This window comes from Cervus canadensis, chromosome 4 (genome assembly GCF_019320065.1).
Source record: "Cervus canadensis isolate Bull #8, Minnesota chromosome 4, ASM1932006v1, whole genome shotgun sequence".
NCBI classification, from domain to species: Eukaryota; Metazoa; Chordata; class Mammalia; order Artiodactyla; family Cervidae; genus Cervus; species Cervus canadensis.
The window spans coordinates 96,859,735-96,886,438 of NC_057389.1; the positions used below are offsets into that span (position 1 = coordinate 96,859,735).

Below are 26,704 nucleotides of genomic sequence, written 5' to 3' on the forward strand. Positions count from 1 at the left end.
AAGGCTTTGGCATAGTCAATAAAGCAGAAATGGATGTTTTTCTGAACTCTCTTGCTTTTTCGATGATCCAGCAGACGTTGGCAATTTGATCTCTGGTTCCTCTGCCTTTCTAAAACCAGCTTGAACATCTGGAAGTTCATGGTTCACGTATTGCTGAAGCCTGGCTTGGAGAATTTTAAGCATCACTTTACTAGCGTGTGAGATGAGTGCAATTGTGCAGTAGTTTGAGCATTCTTTGGCATTGCCTTTCTTTGGGAATGGAATGAAAACTGACCTTTTCCAGTCCTGCGGCCACTGCTGAGTTTTCCAAATTTGCTGGCATATTGAGGGCAGCACTTTCACAGCATCACTTAAGGATTTGAAATAGCTCAACTGGAATTCCATCACCTCCACTAGCTTTGTTCGTAGTGATGCTTTCTAAGGCCCACTTGACTTCACATTCCAGGATGTCTGGCTCTAGGTGAGTGATCACACCATGGTGATTATCTGGGTTGTGAAGGTCCTTTTTGTACAGTTTTTCTGTGTATTCTTGCCACCCTCTTCTTAATATCTTCTGCTTCTGTCAGGTCCATACCATTTCTGTCTTTTAGTGAGCCCATCTTTGCATGAAATGTTCCTTTGATATCTCTAATTTTCTTGAAGAGATTTCTAGTCTTTCCCATTCCATTGTTTTCCTCTATTTCTTTGCATTGATCACTGAGGAAGGCTTTCTCATCTCTCCTTGCTATTCTTTGGAACTCTGCATTCAGATGGGTATATCTTTCCCTTTCTCCTTTGCTTTTTGCTTCTCTTCTTTTCACAGCTATTTGTAAGGCCTCCTCAGACAGCCATTTTGCTTTTTTGCATTTCTTTTTCTTAGGGATGGTCTTGACGCCTGTCTCATGTACAGTGTCACGAACCTCTGTCCATAGTTCTTCAGGCACTCTGTCTGTCAGATCTGGTCCCTTAAATCTATTTCTCACTTCCACTGTATAATCATAAGGGATTTGATTTAGGTCATACCTGAATGATCTAGTGGTTTTCCCTACTCTGTTCAGTTTAAGTCTGAATTTGGCAATAAGGAGTTAATGATCTGAGCCACAGTCAGCTCCTGGCCTTGTTTTTGCTGTCTGTATAGAGCTTCTCCATCTTTGGCTGCAAAGAATATAATCAGTCTGATTTTGGTGTCGACCATCTGGTGATGTCCATGTGTAGAGTCTTCCCTTGTGTTGTTAGAAGAGGGTGTTTGCCATGACCAGTGCGTTCTCTTTGCAAAACTCTATTACCCTTTGCCCTGCTTCATTCTGTACTCCAAGGCCAAATTTTCCTGTTACTCCAGGTGTTTCTTGACTTTCTGTTTTTGCATTCCTGTCCCCTATAATGAAAAGGACATCTTTTTTGGGTGTTAGTTCTAAAAGTTCTTGTAGGTCTTCATAGAACCGTTCAGCTTCTTCAGCAGTACTGGTCGGGGCATTACTTGGATTACTGTGATATTGAATGGTTTGCCTTGGAAACGAACGGAGATCATTCTGTCGTTTTTGAGACTGCATCCAAGTACTGCATTTCGGACTCTTTTGTTGACTATGATGGCTACTCCATTTCTTCTAAGAGATTACTGCCCACAGTAGTAGTTACAATGGTCATCTGAGTTAAATTCACCCATTCCAGTCCATTTTAGTTTACTGATTCCTAGAATGTCAACGTTTGCTCTTGTCATCTCCTGTTTGACCACTTCCAGTTTGTCTTGATTCATGGACCTAACATTCCAGGTTCCTATGCAGAATTGGTCTATATAGCGTCAGACCTTCTTTGCTTCTATCACCAGTCACATCCACAACTGGGTGTTGTTTTTGCTTTGGCTCCATCCTTTCATTCTTTTTTTTTATTTTATTTTATTTATTTATTTTTTTTGCAACCTAAATCAACCAAGTATATTGAAGTACAACCATATTAAGAAACTTTTTTTTTTTTTTAGGTATGACATTTGCCTTTTATTTGTGATTTGAGGTACAATATACTGCACATATTTAAAGCCTATGATTTGATCAGTCTTATCATATGTGTATACCTGTGATACTATCATCACAATCAAGGTAATGAATCTTTCCACCATCCCTCAAAGGTTCTTTTGCCCTATGCTATCCGTCCCTCCCTTCATCATGGACCCCAGAAAATTAGCTGCTTGTTGTTACAGATTACTTTGCATGGACTTAGATATACTGCTTTATCATTGATTTTCTGTTTGATCCATCTTTTTTGTTGTTTCTCTCTCCCCTTTTTTCTTGATTTTTTGGTTACTTTAATACTCATCCCTTCATTCTTTCTGGAGTTATTTCTCCACTAATCTCCAGTAGCACATTGGTTACCTACCGACCTGGGACGTTCATCTTTCAGTGTCCTATCTTTTTGCCTTTTCATACTGTTCATGGGGTTCTCAAGGCAAGAATACTGAAGTGGTTTGCCATTCCCTTTTCCAGTGGACCACATTCTGTCAGACCTCTCCACCATGACCCGTCCATCTCTGGTGGCCCCACATGGCATGCCTTAGTTTCATTGAGTTAGACAGGACTGTGGTCCATGTGATCAGATTGGCTAGTTGTCTGTGATTGTGGTTTCAGTCTGTCTGCCCTCTGACGCCCTCTCTCAGCGCCTACCATCTTACTTGGGTTTTTCTTACCTTGGACATGAAGGATCTCTTCACGGCTGCTCCAGCAAAGCGCAGCTGCTGCTCCTGACCTTGGACGTGGGGTAGCTCCTCTCTGCCGCTCCTGACCTTGGGCGTGGGGTAGCTCCTCTCTGCCGCTGTGCCGCGCTGCCGCCGCTCCTGCACCACACATTATAATAACCAATAATGGAAAATACTCTGTAGAAGAATATATGTATATGTGTATATATTCATGTATATATACATAATTCATATGTATATACATATATATGTATATATATATACACACACACACCCACTCACACATATATCTAACTGAATCACTTTGCTGTACATCTGAAACTAATCCAACATTATAAATAATTATACTTCAGTTTTTTTTAAAGTTGGGAACAAAAGTAAAGAATTTTATTTTTTTTGTTTGAATCATAAAATTAAATTCAACATTGAAAATAAAGACAAGAAGTAAAAAATCTAAAGATTAAAGAAATTACAATCTAATGTGAAAATGGAAACATTAAATTTAGGGTAACTAGTTAGGTCCATTTTTATTTTTACTTATTTTATAGAAAACAGCTGATAGAATATTACGCCTGTCAGAACATTACCACATGAAACAGAGTGGTATTGGCACAAGCTTTTTCTTTATATCAGGTCTTGCTTAATCTCCCTCTGTCGTCACTCTCTTGCTCCCTTCATCACGTGAGTTAAGTGTATGCCAGAGATATTGGAGGAGATGCTAGATCTCACGTTCCAGGAGAGACTCAGAATGAATAGTCCATTTCTGGTAAAGTGTGATAAATGCTAAAATAAATGGAATCTCAGGGTACCATGGGAACATGAATAAAACACCCACTTCAGCCTTAGGAAATTGGGAAGGCTTTTCAGAGAAGATATTTTACCACAGCTCTGAGGCTTAGAAGGTGGTCAGCAAAGGAGTAGTGGGATTGGCCTTTAAGGTGGAGGACACAAGACATGCATTCTCTGGAAGCTGGAGTCTCTCCGGGCACCTGCGCTGTGTGCCTAAGGATTCCAGCAGCTGCCCATCCCTAGGCCCACATGGCTCTTGCAAGTTCTCAGGACGCAGGAGGAAGCATCACCCACGCAACAATGTGGGTATCATTACTTGGCAGATGGGGTGTTTGCAATTTTAAGAAACTAATCAACGTGGAGAACTTTAGGCTGCTCTGAGGTGGGGAAGAGAGTATTTATTTACTTATCTACTCACAGCCTACTTTAAATATTCAAATATTTAATATTTGCCCTTCAGTATATTGTTGAAGGGCAGATACTAGAGTAACCCCTGCTCTCCGCAGTTTGAGAGAATTTGTGCTCAACTTGTGCTCCCGTGCACACCAGCAACGAAGACCCAGAGCAACCAAAAATAAATTTGTTTGATTTTCACAAGCAGTTTAAGAGACACTCTTAGTCTTTGTTCTGTGTGTTTATCCTAGACGCTTGTGCCCCTCCCCTTTCTGCTTGAACAATTTTCAAGTGTTTTAGCTTCCAACTTCCACTAGACTTAGACCATTATGTTGCTCTTTTCCTTTCCTAAATTTCTAAGCTCTCTGCGTTGGCATTTTTAACTACTTCATTGATATTTAATTTCTGTGCCAGGCATGCATCTTCAATCCATTTAGTGGTGCTTTAACATTAAAGACCAAGGTGTTTGGTTCTGTTGTATTTCTCTCTGGTATTTAGTATGTTACTGAGCATTTAAGTTAATATTCGTTGAAGTGAGTTCCTGTCCAGAATTGTTTGGTTCTTCTTAAGGAATAATTAGTCTCATAACTATTTCTGGACTCAACAGGAAAGGCCATACAGAAAAAAAATTGAAGTTAAGTTTCTCAATAATGTAAAATTTTTTTCCAGATTTACTGAGATATACTGGGCAAATAAAATTGTAAAATACTTTCACATTTTGTATCACCTATAATTTCACATTTTCATTATGACTTTTAGTGGAAATAAATTTAATGGTTCATAGATATTTTATGCCATACTACTGCTTGTCTTTACTTAATAAATTACTTCAAGTATAAACAACTGGGATTAAATTCTGGAGTAGTGCCAGTCAGTCATCAGTCCTCTTGAGAAGTTGTGTTGTAGAGCTGTTGACATTATTTTTATTGTTCAAGTTATTTATTAATTAAAGCCAAGCATAGATATAATAAGCATACTATGGTACTAAGTGATTGTAAAAATTCCTTATTTTCTTTTTCTGAATAATGGTGACTACTTCCTTGAACAAGAACTTGAATTTGGGGACTTCCCTGGTGGCCCAGCTGGTAAAGAATCTGCCTGCAAAGCGGGAGACCTGGGTTTGATCCGTGGGTTGGGAAGATCCCCAGAGAAGGGGAAGGCTACCTACTCCGGTATTCTGGCCTGGAGAATTCGATGGACTGTATAGTCCATGGGGTCGCAAAGAGCTGGACATGACTGAGCAACTTTCACTTCACTGGTGGTCCAGTGGTTAAGAATCCCCCTGGCAATGCAGAGGACGTGGGTTTGATCCCTGGTTCAGGAAGATCCTACTTGTCGAGGGGCAGTTAGAGCCTGCATGCTACAACTACTAGAGCCTATGCTCTGCAACCAGGGGGGCCACTGGAGAGAGAAGCCCACACTCTCTGAATTTGAGAACGTCCGAGCACCCCGGCAGCAGAGGCCCTGTGCAGCCAAGCGCAGACAAAGTTGTTAAATGAGAACGTGAATTTCTTATTAATGTTTTCATTGATATAAAGCTTTTCAAAGACCTATTGTGAATAATGATTTGGATAAATCATTATTGACTTAGTATGTTACTGAGCATTTAAGTTAATATTCCTGTTCCTGAGGGAACAGGAAGCTTCTTTTCCACATACAGTCTGTTGTTGGCATTTGTATTGATGATGGAGTTGTTCATAGAATCTGAGTGGGTGGGGATTCCTTAAGAGGGTTTTTAAGTTTTCCTTCAGTGTGTTTCATAAATTTTGCTCTTTTGTTGTACCCCTTGGGGTGTCTTTTCAGTCTTAGACTTTGTGACTTGTTAGAGAACTGCTGTTCTAAGTGGACAACGATACTGTCAAAGCATCAGGGAGAAAGAATGAAATGGAAGTGGTAGCTATTAGAAGCTAGGGAAATGGGGTGGAGGTGTGCTACTGGGTTGTGGATAGACTTCACACACATCTGTATAGAAAATCCCCGTGTTTCATAGAAGACAAGCATACAGATCTCTAGGCATTCTTGAAAAATTTCCCAAGACAGTGAGGTTATCATAACACATTGACTAAATGCTTATATTTTTAAGCATGATAACTATCTATGAAACAGACATTAAGTAATGTCTGTTTCAGAATTTCAGACTTTCATGATTTTTTGTGTCTTTCAAAAGTTGACTATTAAAATCATGACATAGGGCTTCCCTGGTGGCTCAGACTGTAAAAATATTTCCTGCAATGCAGGAGACCTAGGTCGGGAAGATCCCCCGGAAAAGGAAACAGCAACTCACTCCAGTATTCTTGCCTGGAGAATCTTATGGACATATGGATAGAGGAGCCTGGTGGGCTATAGTTCATGAGGTCACAAAGAGTCAGACACGACTGAGCAACTTAGACACACAAAATCATGACATAAACTTTTTTTCTCTCTGTTTGACTGAGAAAGGACTTAAGTTTCAGAGTGTAGAAACTGTTTCAGGAAAAGGTGAGTCATAGTTGTCAACAGTGTCAATCACGACAAATTGTGTAATCATCTGTCTCCCACTTAACTGTGTATTAGGAGATCTGTAGTAGCAAATGAGCTCTCGTTGGTATTCATCACCAAGATAATAAAAGAATTTAGGGAGAGCTATTATTTAAGAGGGAATGATAGATGTAGCATTTCTCTGAAGTTAGTGACATCCCTGCATTTTACGTTTTCTCTAAGTAGTGCGAACATTTCATTTCTTTTGCTAAGCAGTGTGCTTCCGGGGTATAGAGAGCAAACATTTCCCCCCTGGTGTTGTCTTATTGTACACCTCATTTGTTTAATGTTTAATTTTTCATTATTTATTTCCTTCTAGTGTTACCCATTTGTGCTATGCTCCTCTCCATCCCTCCCTCTCAGCCCTCAAAGTACTGGCAGTGACCAATTCCAGGAAGGCTAGGGCACACCGTTCTCGGGCACTGCATATCTGCAGTCTTCAGAATAAACATTTGTGACTTTCTTCCTCCTTCTGAACTGCCCTTCCCTTTTCATTTTAATCTGTTATAAAAGTGAGGATAGGAATGGAAAGAACAGCCAGGGACAGCTTTTTAAGATATGCAGAGTGCCAGAGGTATGATTCTCATGTTTGCAGAATCAAAAATTGATCAACTTCCCCTGACAAATTTAAATATACTTGAAAAAACTTCCCTCCAAATCTAGGACAATGACCATGTAATTTATTGTCCCAGTGGATAGTTTCAGTGTCTTTGTGTATCTTGTTAGACAAGTGGATATAATAAGCTAATATATGTATCCTAATGTGACACTGTAGAGAAATATTTGCCCATAAATATAAATTAGATGAGGCTTCCCTGGTGACTCAGCAGTAGAGAATCCACCTACGATGTGGGAGCCACAGATGACGTGGTTCGATCCCTGGGTGGAAAAGATCCCCTGGAGAAGGGCCTGGCAACCCACTCCAATATTCTTCCCTGGATAACCCCATGGACCGAAGAACCTGGCAGCTACAGTACGTAGGGTCACGCAGAGTTGGACACAACTGAAGCAGCTTAACACAGCACATAAATTAGAGGAATATTTATTCTAGTTTCATGTCATTTTCCTGGATAGTTCAGTTGGTAAAGAATCCTCCTGCAATGCAGGAGACCCTGGTTCCATTCCTGGGTTGGGAGGATCTGCTGGAGAAGGGATAGGCTACCCACTCCAATATTCTCAGGCTTCCCTTGTGGCTCAGCTAGTAAAGAATTCTCCTGCAGTGCAAGAGACCTGGGCTCAATCCCTGGGTTGGGAAGATCCCAAGGAGAAGGGAAAGGCTACCCACTCCAGTATTCTGGCCTGGAGAATTCCATGGACTGTGCATGGACTCACCTAGAGCCAGATGTCCTGGAATGTGAAGTCAAATGGGCCTTAGGAAGCATCACTACGAACAAAGCTAGTGGAGGTGATAGAATTCCAGTTGAGCTATTTCAAATCCTAAAAGATATGCTGTGAAAGTGCTGCACTCAATATGGCAGCAAATTTGGAAAACTCAGCAGTGGCCACAGGACTGGAAAAGGTCTGATTTCATTTCAGTCCCAAAGAAAGGCAATGCCAACGAATGCTCAGACCACTGCACTTGCACTACTTGCACTCATCTCACACACTAGCAAAGTAATACTCAAAATTCTCCAAGCCAGGCTTCAGCAGTATGTGAACCGTGAACTTCCAGCTGTTCAAGCTGGATTTAGAAAAGGCAGAGGAACCAGAGATCGAGTTGCCAACATCCACTGGATCATCAAAAAAGCAAGAGAATTGCAGAAAAACATCTACTTCTGCTTTGTTGACTATTCCAAAGCCTTTGACTGTGTGGATCACAACAAACTGTGGAAAATTCTGAAAGAGATGGGAATACCAGACCACCTGACCTGCCTCTTGAGAAATTTGTATGCAGGTCAGGAAGCAACAGTTAGAACCAGACACAGAACAACAGACTGGTTCCAAATTGGGAAAGGAGTAGGTCAAGGCTGTATATTGTCACCATGCTTATTTAACTTACATGCAGCGTACATCATGCGAAATGCTGGGCTGGATGAAGCACAGGCTGGAATCAAGATTGCCGGGAGAAATACCAATAACCTCAGATATGCAGATGACACCACCCTTATGGCAGAAAGTAAAGAGGAACTACAGAGCCTCTTGATTAAAGTCAAAGAGGAAAGTGAAAAAGTTGGCTTAAAACTCAACATTCAGAAAACTAAGATCATGGCATCTGGTCCCATCACTTCATGGCAAATAGATGGGGAAGCAATGGAAACAGTGAGAGACTTTATTTTTGGGGGCTCCAGAATCACTGCAGATGGTGACTGCAGCATGAAGTTAAAAGATGCTTGCTCCTTGAAAGAAAAGTTGTGACCAACCTAGACAGCATATTAAAAAGCAGAGACATTACTTGGCTGACAAAGGTTCATCTAGTCAAAGCTATGGTTTTTCCAGTAGTCATGTATGAATGTGAGACTTGGACTGTAAAGAAAGCTGAGCACCAAAGAATTGATGCTTTTGAACTGTGGTGTTGGAGAAGACTCTTGAGTCCCTTGGACTGCAAGGAGATCAAACCAGTCCATCCAAAAGGAAATCAGTCCTGAATATTCATTGGAAGGACTGATGCTGAAGCTGAAACTCTTGATAGTTTGGCCACCTGATGCGAAGAACTGACTTATTGGACAAGACCCTGATGCTGGGAAAGATTGAAGGCAGGAGGAGAAGGGGACAACAGAGGATTAGATGGTTGGATGGCATCACCAGCTTGATGGACGTGAGTTTGAGCAAGCTCCGGGAGTTGGTGATGGACAGGGAAGCCTGGTGTGCTGCAGTTCGTGGGATGGCAGAGTCAGACAGGACTGAGCAGCTGCCCTGAGCTGCAGTGAATGAACAGAAGTCAGGGTGGATTCATCCCTTGGATTGCTGAGGGTTCTGTCTGTCATATCTTCCTGCTCTCTTCACCAGCCTATGTTAGATATGATCAGTCTTTTATATTTTGTCTATCTGTGAGTTAAACAGAGCCTTTCCCTTCTAATTTCCTTTACAGGTTAACGTTTTAATGGAGCATCTCTCTCCCTGTACGGATACGGACTTGGATTCGTTGCATTGTCCTTTGTGGATGTATTTATAGCTCTACTGGCAGCAAGCTGCTTGAAGTGCTATGGTATCCAGAGAATAGTTAAGCACTTTGAGGAAGATTTGATTGATTTTATTTCCTTGAGGAAAAAGTTAATGTCTCTGGTTGTTGTTTTTTCCCTTCTCATCTGTCTAGTTGCTGATCATCTGGGCTGTGATCCTCAAACACGGTTCTTTGTCCCTCCTAACATCAAACAGTGGATTGCCTTGCTGCAGAGGGGAAATTGCACCTTTAAAGAGAAAATATCACGGGCTGCTTTCCACAATGCAGTTGCTGTCGTCATCTACAATAATAAATCCAAAGAGGAGCCAGTCACCATGACTCATCCAGGTAAACAAAAAAGGAAGTCGTAGATTTTGTCTTCCCTCTGACATATTGCTTTATAGGAAGACATTCTACCTCTTGCTGAAACCATATCATTTCCAACCTAATTCTAGGATTATATTTTTCTTTGGTATTGCCATTTGTTTGCTGAGATGCATTTTTTTTTCTTTTAGTTGAACTTTTTCTTACATAATAGCAGTAAAACACTGTGAAACTTGCACTTATTAAGGAACTGACTGTGACTGAATCCTTAGTCATTTTACATTTCACTGATAACTTTGAAAAATAATATCTTAGATTTAGAATCATTCATGCAAATTATGTCATGCCTTTTATCTTATCAAAATGAATGTTGAAACTAACTTAATAATTACTTTAATTACAGTAGTAACCATATTTCTTCATTTTTGTGGAAACAGGATATTTCTAATGTACTTGTTTTAATAACAATGGTGCAATTTATTGAGCACTGCTATATATATGGCAGGCACTGTGTGGCAGTGAGTTTTTTGGTTTTTATTAGACTTTATTTTTTAAAGCAATTTTAGGTTCTCAGCAGAATCTGGACATTTTTCAGACTGGCTTTTTTCACTTAGTTGTATGCATTTAGGTTTCCTCCATGTCTTTTCATGACTTGATAGCTCATCATTTTTGAGTGCTGAATATTCCAATGTCTGGATGTTCCACAGTTTATTTATCAAGTCACTTACTGAAGGACATCTTGGTGGCTTCCATGTTTGAGCAGTTATGAGTGAAGCCACCATAAACATATATGTGCAGGTTTTCGTGTGGACATAAGTTTTCAGTTCCCTTGGATAAATACTAAGGAGCCTGATTGCTAAGTTGTACAGTCAGGATGGTGGCTGTACCGCTTCATAGATTCCCAGCAGCAGTGAAGGGAAGTTCCTGTTCCTCCACATCCTCACCAGCGTTTAGTGCTGTCAGCTTTTGTGTTTTTCTTTTTGGTCCCTGTAATAGGTTGTTTTAATTTGTATTTCTCTGATGACATGATGTAGAGGAGTCCCTTTTTTATGTATTTTCTTAGACAGTCCTCATCATGACCGTGTATGTTATAGGTACCCTCCCACTTACAGACCAAGAGATTGAAGCAAGCAAGGGCCAGCAGAAGAGAGGCTTAGACACAGGTTTTTTGGTGTTTACCTTTCAGTTTACTAATCTCTTACAACTAGTTGAAACCTAGATAAACTTTTAATTCTGCATTTATAAGAAATGTTAAAGATCAATGACTTATTTAAAGAATTAACTCTTTAATCATATAATTAATATTTGCATTATCAATTTTAGACAGTTATCTTGCAAAGACCTCACCCTAACTTAAGATCATTGATACTTTTGTGTATATCTTGATAGAATAATGCAGATTAATTTAAATTTTATTGCTCTAACTTGTTTTCTTCCCTTCAAATTTAAGCATTTTAGAATTAAAATATATGTTTTTTCTTTGTCCAAAAGTAATTTGTGCTCATTGTGGAAAAACTGAAACTTTTAAAGGAAAGTATAAATAAAATAGAATGTGTGATTTTCACTACCAGAGATCACTAACACAGCATTGTAAATCAGTTATCCTCAAAAAAAAAAAGAAAAAAAAGACAGTGGTTTTTCTGCCTACGTCTCAGAGCAGATGCCAGTTTGCTCTCATCAGCTGTAATAGAGGGAAGAAAAAACTATTCAAAATTTTGGACCTAATCGTTCCTTGCTATAATTTCTTCTTACTGAAAACACAAAGGAAAATGGATAGAGAGAAATTCAACTGAGCAGAATGTATTTTTCTTTTTCTGTGATGTTATTTTACATACACAAAACCACTAGAGAAGTAGTGAGGATGAGAGTCTTTTAAGTATGTAAAGATCTGGGGATTATAAGAGAGGGACTCAAGTTTGGTTTTTTTTTTCCCCCAATGATTTTTGTTAAAAAAGGAGAGAATTCTTTCTAAATTAATATGAATTTTCCATCTGTGTTCCTTGAAATGTTAAGAGTATCCAGAAATGCTTCATAGATGACCCATGGAGGAAAAAAGGTAAATGATGCAATAAGTTTTAGAAAATGCTTGAAAAATATTCCAATTTTAGAAGCTCCTAATAAACATACTGAAGTCTCTGAGAAGTCTTAAAGACTTGTTTTAATTGATTAACCTGCAGTTTCCCAAATTTATTTGACCATGTAACTCTTTTATTACATTTTAGCTGATAACACAAATAAGGAAAATTAGGGATAGAGTTTGAGGATATATTCTTAGGATATATAAGAGGCAATTTTGTAAGGCAAATGTAATATAAGAGCAATAAGAAATGGCTTTATATTGCAAAACATACGGCTTTATGATACACAGAAAATTAGAAAGAAGAATGTGAGACAGTAAATTGATAACAGTACTTCAGAGAGAAATTTAGTACCGTCTGATACCATTAAAGATCTCAAACATTGTGGTCCAGTAATGTCATATCTAGCTAGATGCTCTGGAATACTCTTCAAATTTTGATGTACATGTGTATCCTGTGGGAATCTTGTTAAAATGGAGATTTTGATTCAGTAGGTGTGGAGTATAACCTGAGATTCTGTATCTTTAATAAGTTTATACATGATACTAACGCCACTGGTCCACAGATCTTGCTTTGAGAAATAGGTAAAGATAAGAAGGCTAGGTTTCCGTCTCAGATTTTTGACGGACTTCCTCCCTGTGATGTAGGCCACGTTGCCTCCTGTGCAGGAAGACCTCTTTGGTCTCTACGTCTTTCTGTGGAAGGTGATGAACCCCTGCTGTGGAGGACAGCAACATAAACAGCCTCTGTGCCCTGAGAGCCGCTTGTCTTCCTGGCTCGTTAATGTGCACTGCTTCTCTCCCTTCACAGAGCCCTTTCTTCCTGTTTCTGTGTAGGGTTCAAGGACCCTTCTGTCAGAGTAACTAGATACCCCCTGTATCTGTACCTGCAGAGATACCTGTAATATGCCTGTAGTTCCACATCTCAAGGGGGAGATCCATGTTTTAGCCCTCCCCTGCTCACATGTCAATTCTACTATCCACCCTTCATTTGAGAGAAAGCACCTTTGTGCTGTGCAGTGTAATATGACCTAATAAGAACTGGTAAGAATTGATAAAAAGACCTCTGGGTCACACCCTCAGTGAGTTTACTATCTGAGGCCCCTTCAGCCTTCATAGCGTCTCTGGACGGTACTCTCCTTTTGCTCTTTGTTGTCATCATTTGTATGCTTGACTGGCAGTAGAGAGAAGGCTGCAGGTTTCTTTAAGTTAAAGTTTGTGTCTTTTTATTTTCTGCAGTGGTTAGCAAAATATCTTGAACAAAATAAGTATGTGCTGCGTTGAAATGATTTCATGAAGATAGTTAGCTTTGTTAAGCTTTCTTTTCATTTAAGGATATATTTTATAACTAATTTTAAAATTTCACATTGTTAAGTATTTCATTTTCTTGCCTGGTTGACAATGTTTCAAGAGCTTATTCCTGTTTGTTCTAATGAATGCCCTTCATCTGGTGGCTGAAGGACATCTTTTCTGGCACAGTGTCCATGACATCATTGACAGGAAAGACCGCTCAATTTGTGGTTTTATTTGTTACCTCTACTTGGCAGAATAAGTTCTTTGTAATGTAGTTAACAAATATGTGGTAGTATAAAGGGGAAGTTATGGGCACTTGCATAGTTTAAAATAATGCACATTTGTATAAAAGTTAAGGATTTATTTTCCTGTCTTTTAAAAATTAATATAGACTTTATTGCTCAACAGTCATAAATTGTGTCAAATTGTTGTCAAATCAGAGAGCTCTTTTATAGTTTTATTTGTATGTCTGTAAGAATCTGTGAGCATTTTTTCATTGCTAATAGGAAGATGAGGTAATTTAGGTAAATATTTAACCAAGTAATTTACTTTTCTATCTTTATGTCAATTAGCAGTATCGAATGCTTCTTAGTGTTCCTTTAACTGGTTGAATAGAATCAATCAAATAGCTCTCCACCTTTTCTGCATCATATTCTCTTTTTAAAAAAGGTATATAGCTCTATATTATCTAGCAATGAATGGAAAAAAATTACTCTAGAAAATAGAATATTCTCTCTGTGAATAGGAAAAAAATCACATCTTATGAAAACAAGTAAAGATAAATCACAAATACATTGTAAAACATCTTTAAATATCCATAATTTGGGCCACTTAATGTAAATCTATTTTTTTATTCTAAAAGCCCATCAAGAAAATAAATAATAGTCATACTGTTGCTTTAACTGTTTAGTTTTTAGGTTGTAATTGAATATGAATTTAATTACTTCAGAAAAGATTGAGTTTGCATTTTAAATATACTACTATAGCAGAAAATAGACTCTTAATTGTTTCTGTGGCCTGAGTTTGCAAATACCTCTTCTGTGTCTTCCATATGATCCATACACTTTTTTCAGAAATTCATAATTATCAAGAAAAATCTGAAACTGTAATATGTAGGCAGTAGCTTTTGAAAAAGAACAACTTTTAAAAAATGACTGCTGATGATTCTGTTTTAAAACATTCCTGTAAACTCTGAACTTGTCCTTTATTTCCCTGGAAGTGGAGAGCCCCTTCCTCTGCCAGATACTTAAGACAATTTATCTTCTAGCATTCCGAATTCAGACACTGCAGGCTCAGTATCCTGAGTAAATTGATTGGACTCATCACTTGACTTGCAATTTTATCTTGCTTGTGCTTATTCTTTCCCCTCCAGCAGTAGAAGAGGAGGAAGCTAAAATAATGTAAAGGATCTGCATGGGGTTTAGAATACTGGCTTAGAAATCAGTTTCACAGGTTACAAGACAGAAGGCGTTTTTTACTTGTTAGGTGTTCACATGATGATGACCTGTATTTATAGAGACAAGCTCAGAGCTAGTGCCACAGGCACAGCTGCTAAGGAGGATGGTGCGGCCTTGCTCCATGAGTTAGAGGGCTGGGAAAGATTAACTGATACCTTCCAGTGCTCCTCAGTTGGGTTTTTCAGGAGGTAGGGTATCAAGTCAGGATAATTCTTGGCTCTGTAGAACTGTCCTTTGTATTTACTGAGTGTTCAGCCTCTCAGGCGCATGCCTACTAAATGCCAGATGAACCGCTCCATGTTTTTAACAGTGTACAATCCTTCCCCAGAGTTTGTAGACGGACTCTCCCTTGGAGGGCTTTTCTGCCCTGGTAAGACTTACGGCCAGACTCTTAAGTCTGTAGAGCCTTTGGAGGAGGAATAAAGAGAAGTCATTTGTTGGTGAGAATAATGGGAACAGAAAAACTGATGAAGGAAAAAGTGATAGGCTTTTATATTATTTACTCATATGTTGCATTTCTGGTGTTCTTTTTTTCTTTGTGTAGTCACAGATTTCATCTAGTGTCATTTCCCTTTCAGTCTAGATAATCTATTAAATCATTTCTTGCAGTGCAGATCTGCTGTGACAAATTCTTTCATCATTTATTTACCCTAAATTGTCTTTCTCTGCCATCATTTCTTAAGGACATAGATGTGGAATTCTAGGTTTCAGCACTTTAAAAGTGTTGTTTCTTTGTTTTCTGGTCACCATTTTTTTTTTTTTCATATAAGTTCCATTTTACAGCATGAGTCTTTAAAATAAACCTTTTCAAACAGATTTATATTCACAGAAAAATTGCGAAGATAGTACAGATAATTCCCATAGATACTGTGCCCAGTTTCTCTTATTATTACATTTTACATTATCATGGTAAATTTGTTGCAGTTAATGAACCAATACTGGTATGTTATTATTAACAATTAATGAACCAATATTGGTATATTGCATGCACACATGTGTGTTAAGTCACTTCAGTCCTGTCCCATCCTTGGTGACCCCATGGACTGTAGCCCACCAGGCTCATCTGTCCATGGGATTCTCCAGGCAAGAATACAGGAGTGGGTTGCCCTGCCCTTCTCCAGGGGATCTTCCTGACCCAGGGATCAAACCCATATCTCTTATGTCTCCTGCAGGCAAGTTCTTTACCCACTAAGCCACCAGGGGAACTCTTGGTATGTTATTAACTAAAGTCCATATTTTATTCCATTGGGCTTATCCTTGGGCTTCCCTGTTGGCTCAGCTGGTAAAGAATCTGCCTGCAATGTGGGAGACCTGGGTTTGATCCCTGGGTCTGGAAGACCCCCTGGAGAAGGGAAGGGCTACCCACTCCAGTATTCTGGCCTGGAGAATCCCATGGACAGAGGAGTCTGGGAGGCTACAGTCTAGTCCATGGGGTCACAAGAGTCGGACACAACTGAGTGACTTTCACTTCACTTCCTATCTTATTCCAATTTCTTTAATTTTTATCTAATGTCCTTTGGAGTTCCAGGATCCCATCCAGGATATTACATTACTTTGGTCATTATATCTGCTAGGCTTCTCTTGGCTATGACAGTTTTTTAGGACTCCTGTTCAGGTATTTTGTGGCATGCCCTTCAGTGGGATTTGTTTGCTTTTTCTGCATGACTAGACTGAGGATATGGGTTTGGGGAGGAAGACCACAGGGGTAAGGTGTCATTCTCATCACCTGTCATGTTCTGTCAATGTGAGTGATCACTGTTGGTGCTGACCTTGACTACCTGGCTGTTTGTCAGACTTCTCCACTATGATGTTTCTCTTTTCCCTCTTCCATACAACACTCTTTAGGAGGTTACTATGCACAACCCACACTTAAGGCGTTGGGAGTTAGGCTTCCCCTCCTTAGGGTAAAGTATTACATATTTACTTGGAATTGTTCCATACGGATGGTTTGTCTCTTTTCTGTTGATTTATTCAGTCATTTATATGTATCAGAATGGACTTATGGATGTTTATTTTGTACTTTGTATTATTACACAATATTACTTGGCTCATTTTTTGTTCACATTATTCCAGCTTTGGCCATTGGGAGTTCTTTCAGTTGACTCTTGTGTCCTTTTTCATGTTTCCATTACCATGAGTGTTGGTTTTTTGTTTGTGTTTTGAGCATTTTCTTCTTTTCTGGTGCTGTAAGATACTCCAGGTTCATCTTGTGTATATTTCCTTTCCTATTCCTAGAATCAAGCATTTCTCCAAGGAACCCTAGTTTCCATTTATTGGAAAATGATACTAGAAATCAAGCTCTGGGTATTAGATGTACTTGTTACTATTAAGGTTTTATTGTTTCTGGACCTTCTCAGTTGACAGACAAAGGAAATATATATGTGTATACTAATACCTGTATATGTACATAACTAAATGTTTCTGTATATAACCATTTGTGTCTGTATTAAGCCAAGAATGAGTTCATACTTAGGTCTCCAGCTCTAACCCATTGCATTGCATGGGTCCCTGTGATTTTCTCCCTGTGCTTATCTGTAAACTCCCACTCCAAAAGCGAGGAACCTGACTGACACCAGCCACCATCCATTTTCTTCAGTTCACTGAGCTCTCAGAAGTTTTGAAACATAAAAAGCATATTGTAAGGCCATTGGAGTGCTGGTTCTTGGTGTAAAAGCTATCATAAGTTTTCTTCTCAACTTAAATCTTCCCTGGTTGGAAAGCCTGTGGACTTAACTTTTCTTTCTCCACTCATTAAAAAAAATTTTTTTAATCAAAAACTTCTACCTAATCAAATTTGCAAGCTTTTGCATAGCAAAGGAAGCCATAAGCAAAATGAAAAGACAGCCTATGGACTGGGAGAAGATATTTGCAAATGGTACAACTGACAGGGGTTTATTTTCCAAAATATACAAACAGCGCATATAGTTCAATACCAGAAAAACAACCAACCCAATCAAAAAATGGGCAGAATACCTAAATAGACAGTTCTCCAAAGAAAACACAACAGGTGGCCAATAGGCAAATGAAAAGATGCTGATCATCACTTATTATTAGAGAAATGCAAAGCAAAACTGTAATGAGGTTCCACCTCACATGGGTCAGAATGGCCATCATTAAAAAGTCTACAATTATCAGACATTGAACCTTCAGATTTCCATTTATTTCTGTCTTTACAAAATTCTCTTAATAGGAAAAAAATTTCGATTTCCTGGAGGATTATAAAAGCCACCTGAAACAGTTCTTTGCTCAGAGATAAAAAGTTTTGGAAAATGAAATTTTGAAGTTGCCTGGAAAGTGGCAGAAGGTAGTGGAACAAAACGGTGAATACACTGTTCAATACAGTTCTCAGTGAAAATGAAAAATGTATCTTTTATTTTTCCTTAAAAACCAAAGGAACTCTTTGGCCAACCCAATACAGTGGAATATTACTCAGCCATAAAAGAGTGAAATAGTGCCATTTGCAGCAACATTGATGAACCTAGAAATTATCATACTAAGCAAAGTAAGTCAGAAAGAGAAAAACAAGCACCATCTGATAGCACTTACGTGTGGAATCTAAAATATGGCACATATGAACACATCTACAAAACAGACTCAGATAGAGAACAGACCTGTGGTTGCCAAGGGGCAAGGAGGGAAAGATTGGGAGTTTAGGATTAGTAGGCGCAAACTAATACATAGGATGGATAAGCAGCAGGGTCCTACTGTATAGCATGGGGAACGATAATCAATATCCTGTGATAAATCATAATGGAAAAGAATATATATATGTATAATTGAGTCACTTTGCAGTACAGCAGACATTAACACAACATTGTAAATCAACTATACTTCAGTAAGATTTTTTAAAAATGAAACTTATAAGAAAACATAAATATAGGTATCTTAACTTGAAAATGGCACAAAACTAGGTGGATCTTGGAACATATAACAATGAAAAGAAAGTATTCATTAGGTCAGCCCGCAATGGTTAAAAAAATTAGTAACTAGGTTTTGTGGAAAAAGTAACAGTTCAGGTTGGGGACAGCTGGGAACAATAATCATGTAAGCTCAGCACATGCTAAAATGTAGCACGGCTGCTAAAAAATACATTGAAAGCTTGACCTGTATCCCTGTAAGCATACTATTCAGATGAAGGGAGACATTAGTCTCATGCTGCTCTTGGTATTAAAGTATTCATTCTTAATTGAAAAAGACATTTGAAAACGTCAAAAAAAAAAACAACAGGATGGAAGAAGTTGTATTGAGCACAATTTGGAATTTTGGCATCAAGTTAGTAATGATAGTATTTTAGACCATTAAGTAAAATAACAACCGTGAATTCATACTGATCTAAAAAGTAAAATAAAGTGAAAGTTTGACGAGGAAGGGAATGCTTACCTAGTCTCAAAATACCTCCCTACAGAACACTTAACAATTACTAGGGGAAAAAGAGTCACTTCAAATGCCTGGAAATGCCTGGAGGACATCACTCTTATGAATGATCAAAGTGAACGTCACTAGTAATGGGTTATATCAAAACTGTGCCCCCTGGGAGTATTCACCAGAAAGAGCGCAGCGTCACTTCTGTGGTGTTACTGCCAGAGGTGTGTGACCTGAGTCTAGCCACAAGGAAACACCAGACGAATCCAGAATGAGGGACATCCTGCAAAATAAACATGTCAAGGTCGTGAGCATCAAGCAGAGCCTGAGAGACTGGGACTGAAGGAGACCGGAGAGTTGAATGTAACGCGTGGCTCTGGCCTGGACTACTGTAAGGACATGATTGGGTAACTGAGTGAGCTGAATGGACTCTCAGATTAGTCAGCAGTAGCGTATCAGTGTTAATTTCCTGATTTGGGTGATTGTACTGTTTATTTATAAGTATTTTTTTGTTTATAGAATACACACTGAATGTTTAGGGATGATGTGTCATCATGCCAGTAGCTTACTCTTGAATGGTTTGGGGGAAAAGAAGTTTTTATATTTCCAACTTGTAAATGTTAGATTCTTTTAAAAATCTTTTTTAAAAATGAATAATTTGGGACTTTGGGAATAATTAGTATGGAGAAAAGACTCAGGCAGAGTTCCAGGGAAGATGTCTTTGACTTCTTCCAAGGGAAGAGGAGTTTTCATCAGTTCTTTGAGGTGTTTCTTATATTTGATGGCATCTTATGGTTTCACAGGATTTTTTCTTCATGATACATACAGTAATGATGCACTTTACAGTTTATGGTATTTTACACCATCGATAAGTGAAATACAGTTTATTTGTTCAGTGATGCTTCTCCAGAGAAGAGAACCAAGAGCCATGAATGGGCATTCAGGAATCAAGAATTTAGTTATTAAAAGGACCTTTCTGGTACTAAAAACTGGGCTTCCCAGGTGGCTCAGCGGTAAAAAATCCACCTGCCAATGCAGGAGGCACAGGTTCCATCCCTGGTCCGGGAGGATTCCACATGGCGTGGAGCAGCTGAGCCTGTGTGCACCACAGCTGTTGAGCTTGCGCTGTGGAGCCCGAGCACCGGCCCTGCTGAAGCCGCGCACACGAGCCGGTGCCCCGCAGCAAGAGCAGCCTCTGCAGCGAGACGTCTGCACTGCCACTGGAGGGTGGCCCCTGCCCTCCCTCGCTAGAGAAGAGCCCGTGCGGCAAGGAAGACCCAGCCCAGCCAAAAGGAAATAGATAGAAATAATTCTTTTAAGTAATTTATGGGGGGTTCCTGTATTATGTTGAAGGTGATCTCTAAGAACTCTTCTAACTAAAAGATTGGATGATTTTCTTGGTGTCTGGTGCTGTCCTCCTAATTACCCTCCTACTTTTCTGCCTCTCTACATCAAGGGCAAAAGTGACTTTTTTTTCCATCTGGTCTTTGCTCCTGTCTTTTCTTTATTATGATATAGAAAACTCAAACAGAAATTACGTGATGAGTACATATAGGCAGGAGATAGCATAAGAAGAAAAGAAATGACATTTGAGTACTGGGCATTGAGCATTGGCCCTACTTGTTTGAGGAACTTCCTACTCAAGGAATAAAAGAACAAGGATTCAGTAGACCCCTGTTCTTTTTGAGGACAAATTATAGCCGAGAATCAAGCAGCTCTGGAATCGCTTGGTGGCTCACACATGGAGCTCTCCTGTATGTCAGCTTTTGGGCAGGCGGTTTAGGTTCACACTTCAGCACAATTTCAAGTTCATCAGTGTTGTGAACCTTGTGGGCATCAGCTGGATATCCATGGTACTGGCATTTTCTTGAAGCAGTACAGCTGCTTTCACACCAGTACACGTCCACAGTAACGACTTTACCTTTCATTCTCTTGTTCCACACCATTGTGTCCCTCTTCTGTCAGTCATTCACCTCCCTGCCTGTCGCTTCTCAGAGGCCCTGAGTCCTGGCTTACTCACCCATACATACGTAGCCCTGCCGTCATCCTGGCCAACTTCAATATCCATGTGGGGAGTGAACAACCAAACCTAAGATTCTTCTCTTAGCTCCTTTGACCATTCCACCTCATTAGTAATCTGGGCCTCATTATCTCCTGGAATTTTTATATCTCTTGAGTCTCAGTTCCAGTGTCCTGTTCTCTGACTGTTGCTTCTTCTCTTTCTCTCCTTCTGTCATTTGGGTTTGTTGAAGCTTTCGGTTCTGTGGGCCCTCTGTTCTCTCACATTTATCCTTCTCCACACTTCACCCTTGCATACTATTTAGATCATGAGCCACTGTTTCAGTCACTTTGGACAGACTTATTTCATTTGGTCAATAAGAAGTGTCTACCATCACATGAGCCTATGCATTGGAAAAGACCCTGCTGCTGGGAAAGATTGAAGGCAAAAGGAAAGGGGGCGTCAGATGATGAGATGGTTAAATAACATCACTGACTCAGTGGACATGATTTGAGCAAACTTCAGGAGATAGTGAAGGACAGGGAAGCCTGGCATGCTGCAGTCCATGAGGGTGCAAAGAGCCAGACATGACTTAGCGACTGAACAACTGTTACACCATGCTCAGTTACCTTTAGGTCCACTTGTCTCCTGAAATGCCTGAATGGCATGGAGTTTTAATATAATCTGTTACCCACAGGTGGTTTCATTTTGTGAAAGAATGTAGCATATTTTTTTCCTTCTTTGAATTCTTTTTTTTTTTTTTTTTCATTTCCCCTCCTACACATTCATCCCACAAGCCTTTGTTAGAGACCAGTCTCTGTGCGGCTCCAAATCTGAGGGCTCCCAAGTCCCTGAAGAGTGCTCTGCCCCTGTTGTAGAGAGTGGCTCCTGTGGAAGGCTCAAGGAGTATGTACAGAGGCCTTTCAAAACTGACTTTAAATGCTCATCAGGGCACTGTGTAAAGACACTAGGGTGGGAGCGTGTTACATGTGCATGGGGGCTGTGGTGCCCTGATAGAGAAGGGACCCACCCATCAGGGCAGCTAGGTGCCCCACACCCAACCTGGGATAAGGGAACAGAGCAGAGGTCCTCTCTGGAGGACCCCAGGGCCACCTGGGAGCCAGCCCTCCCTTTGAGGTGGATAATCGGGGAGAGAACGGAAGAGGTGCTCCCATGGTGGTAATGACAGATGGTCCCTCTCTCCATGATACTGCCGAGAGCTGGCGTAACCTGCGGCCAAGGTGCACTCGGGGGGCGGCTGGCTGAGCTCCTCCAGGGATGGGGATGTGCTGCAGAACTGCTGGGCCCTGCAGTGAGTTTGGAGGGTGCCAGCACCCTCGATGAGGGCCAGCGGGACGCACCCCGTCACTGCTGAGCCAGCCATGGCCAGCGGCCACTGCGGGCAGCCAGCGCAGCCCTGGTCAGCGCTCCAGGGGCGATTGAGCTCCAGGGGTCTTCCTTGCCCCACAGCAGCACCAGACCACAGTTGGTGGTGGAAAACGTCCCCCCACATGACGAGGATGTCTCCAGTCTGAGGGGCTCAGATCCTCACAGCCTTGACACTGCTTGTCAGTTGATGCCCAATTCCAATAGGGCCATTACAGAAGCCCTTAATAGCCTGGAAGACTCCATGCTGATAATACCCATAGTGAAGGTTCCACTACAATCATCCACATAATTCACGAAGGGCAAGGCTCAGGAACGTACTCCTCCATGGCAGCCTCACTTGAATTCTTTTTTTTTTTTTTTAATAAATATATTTTATTGAAGTATAATTGAGTTACAGTGTTACACGTGATTCAGTTATACAAATATATGTAATATATTATTTTTGAAATTATTTTACATCATAGGTTATTACAAGATATTGACTATAGTTCCCTGTGCTGTACGGTAAACCTTTGTTGCTTGTTACATATCTATTTTTTAATTAGAAATCTAACATTCTATTCGTACTAAGTCAAACAAGTGGAATCAAAATGTCACAATTTTTTTAGTTAGGCAAAAACTCATAATTAAATATCTATATTACACATATTTATATATATGTATACAAAAGCTTTTCTACTACACTTGATAAAGGCTTGAGAAAGAACATCCAAAAAAAAAAAGAAGAGATGAAGAAATTGGAGAACAGAAACTAAGTGAAATGGGAACGCTGAATATGAAATAGAAAAAGTGAAACAAACTAGATAAAAGTAAAAGACCATCATATAGTCCAGTTGTTTTTAAACATGACTGCCCATTAGAAACACATCTGGAGCTTTGGAGAAAAAACTCAGTACTTGAGTATTTGTATTTTCCAAAAATTTCAAGATAGTTCTGAGATGCATCTGGATTTCAGAAAGTAGTTATAGGTTTTTCTGTTAGATCGTAGTTTTGGTGCTATAGAGTTCTATTGTTTTTCTGTTGACCAAGAGACCTCTGGGACAACATTAAACACACCAACATTCACATAATAGGGGTCCCAGAAGGACAAGAGCGAGAGAAAGGACCTGAGAAAATATTTGAAGAGAGAAGAGCTGAAAACTTCCCAAGCGTGAGCAAGGAAATAGTCAGCCAAGTTCAGGAAGGCACAGAAAGTCCCAGGCAAGATAAACCCAAGGAGGAACACAGAGAGACACATGGTAATCACACTGACAGAAATTAAAGACAAAGATAAAATATTAAAGGAAAAATGACAACATACAAGGGGATTCCCATCAGGTTATCACCCACAGAAGGGACTAGAAACTACAAGCCAGAAAGGAATGGCATGATACAGATAAGTGTTGACCAATCATGATATAGTAGTATTAAGTGAGTAATCGTTACATAATCCCAATAGTAAAAGATGTTTATCAGTTTTCACAGTCAATAACCTGACAAAAAATAAAAGATAATTACAACTGCAAGTCATAATGGGAACATGATTAACTTAACAGTATAAAATAGTTACATATACAATTTGGGAGAGTCAAGCATAGTGATGTCATAAGTGAAAGTGCATACATGCACATGTTTTCATCCACCCAGTCTATGTCTTTTGGTTGGTGTATTTAATCCATTCACATTTAAGGTAATTTTTGATATGTATAATCCTGTTACCATTTTCTTAACTGTTTCGGGTTTATTTTCTGCAGGTCCTTTCCTTCTCTTATGTTTCCTGCCTAGAGAAGTTCCTTTAGTATTTGTTGTAAAGCTGGTTTGGTAGTGCTGAATTTTCTTAACTTTTGCTTGTCTGGAAAGCTTCAAATCTGAAGGAGAGTCTTGCTGGGTAGAGTTTTCTTGATGTGTGCAAAAATCCGAACCTCTCGGGTCATGAGCTTCGTGGAGACACAAGCACGCAGGGCTCAGCCAGGACGTGCCATGTGACTGATGGTGCGATGTGACTGATGGGCCAGCACAGAAAACCCCTGACGTACACCTGCCTGTTCCCTCCGCAGCGGCCATTCTAGCTAGACCTTTTGTTGTTCAGCTGCTAAGTTGTGTCCGACTCTTTGTGATCCCATGAACTGCAGCACACCAGGCTTCCCTACCCTTCATTATCTACCTGAGTTTGCTCAAACTCACGTCCACTGAGTCAGGTAAGGTGGTCTGGTATTCCCATCTCTTTAAGAAAAGTCCTCAGTTTGTTGTGATCCACACAGTCAGACTTTAGCATAGTCAGTGAAGCAGAAGTAGATGTTTTTTTAGGAATTCCCTTGCTTTTTCTGTGATCCAGTGTATGTTGACAGTTTGGTATCTGGTTCCTCTGCCTTTTCTAAATCCATTTTGTACATCTGAAAGTTCACAGTTCACATACCACTGAAACCCAGCTTTAGGGATCTTGAGTATAATCTTCCTGGCATGTGAAATGAATGCAATCGTACAGTAATTTGAACATTCTTTGGCATTGCTTTTCTTTGGGATTGGAATGAAAACTGATCTTTTCCAGTCCCGTGGCCACTGCTGAGTTTTCCAAATTGCTGGCGTATTGAGCACAGCACTTTTAACAGCATCATCTTTTAAGATTTGAAATAGCTCAACTGGAATTCTGTCACCTCCATTAGCTTTGTTCGTAGTGATGCTTCCTAAGGCCGACTTGACTTCACATTCCAGGATGTCTGGCTCTAGGTGAGTGATCACACCATCATGGTTATTTGGGTCATTAAGAGCTTTTTTTATAGTTCTCCTGTGTATTCTTTCCACCTCTTCTTAACATCTTCTGCTTCTGTTAGGTTCATACAGTTTCTGTTTTTTATTGTGCCCATCTTTTTATGAAAAGTTCCCTTGGTATCTCCAATTTTCTTAAAGAGATGTCTATAGTCTTTCCCATTCTATTGTTTTCCTCTATTTCTTTGCACTGGTCACTTAAGAAAGCTTTCTTAATTCTCCTTGCTGTTCTCCTGAACTCTGCATTCAGATGGATATATCTTTCCCTTTCTTCCTGGCGTCTCTTCTTTTCTCAACTATTTGTAAGTCCTCCTCAGAAAACCAATTTGCCTTCTTCCATTTCTTTTTCTTGGGGATGGTTTTGGTCATCAGGTCCTGTGCAATGTTATGAACCTCCGTCCATTGTTCTTCAGGCACTCTTAACAGATCTAGTCCCTTGAATCTGTTTGTCACCACATAATCATAAGGGATTTGATTTAGGTCATACCTGAATGGCCTAGTGATTTTCCCTACTAACTTCAGTTTGAGCCTGAATTCCACAATAAGGAGCTGATGATGTGAGCCACAGTCAGTTCTCGGTCTTGTTTTTGCTGACCATATAGAGCTTCTCCATCTTCTGTTTCAAATAATATCATCAGTCTGTTTTCGGTACTGACCATCTGGTGATGTCCATGTGTAAAGTCCTCTCTTGTGTTCTTGGAAGAGCGACTTTTAAAGAAATTTTAATCTCTTTCACTTAAAATATACAGTGTTCTGCTTTACGTATAAAGAGGTCATTGAATTCTTTAGGAATAACTGATGTCACTACCAGAAGTTACTGAAGTGTCTTTACAGACACTTAATATGAGAATGCAACATTCCCCTGAACTCTTTATATGGGGAATTATTTAAGACTTTTAAAATTCCTTAGAACATTGGCAACTGATTTGAACCTAGCAAATAAGTTCATCTGTTAAGGCAGAAAACCTGTTAAATGGGATTTTGCACAGGGATGCTGTTTTAAAAAAAAAAAAACAGGTTAGGTTACAGTACAAATGTGGAAAAACTTGCAGTGAAAGCACTTTCTGCACTTGGGGCGTAGTGCCTCAAACAGTTCATTTGCCCCTTTCCGTATCTTCCTTTCTGTAGTATCAGCTGCCCAGCTGAATTGGCCTTGCCGAGATTCATTCCCAGGAGTGGGGTGACGAAGGCTGTTGAGAGAAGAGCTCCGTGATTTCTGAGCCTTCCCACCTGCAGGCACTCCCCGAGCTGAAGTTCAGATCCTCTTGGAAGCCAGGAGGATTGTGTTGGTCAGCAGATAGCTCTGAGTGTTTCCCATGGTTGTAGGAGAAGTTAAGGAGAAGCAACAGGAGTTCCAAAATTTTGTGGTAGGGACTTTTTGGCTTCCTCTACTTCCTGTGAGTAAAAACTGTAGATATATTTACTGAACATCTGCCATGATGCTTGCAAGTAATACCATTTTTTGAAAGAAGAGATAGAGGTTCAGAGAGGTTAAGTATCATGCTGGAATTCGAGCCTAGACGTTTTAACTTCAGAGCCCAAAGGAGCTTAGCTTCATTTGTTGGCCCCTGAAATTTATTTTGTAGTCAGGATT

The 26,704-nt window shown here is 39.8% G+C and overlaps 1 protein-coding gene and 1 pseudogene across 3 annotated transcripts in view; one reads left to right on the plus strand and one right to left on the minus strand.

The window, feature by feature from the left end:
- The window catches only part of RNF130 (ring finger protein 130), a 140,126-nt gene that overhangs the window by 34,509 nt on the left and 78,913 nt on the right, over positions 1-26,704 (plus strand). For all 3 annotated transcript variants that reach the window (XM_043466989.1, XM_043466990.1, XM_043466988.1), the window contains exon 2: positions 9,618-9,812. In XM_043466989.1, the coding sequence (XP_043322924.1) occupies positions 9,618-9,812 (195 nt within the window). The remainder of the gene's footprint in view (positions 1-9,617; positions 9,813-26,704) is intronic.
- Positions 22,019-22,691, minus strand: LOC122439394 (annotated as a pseudogene).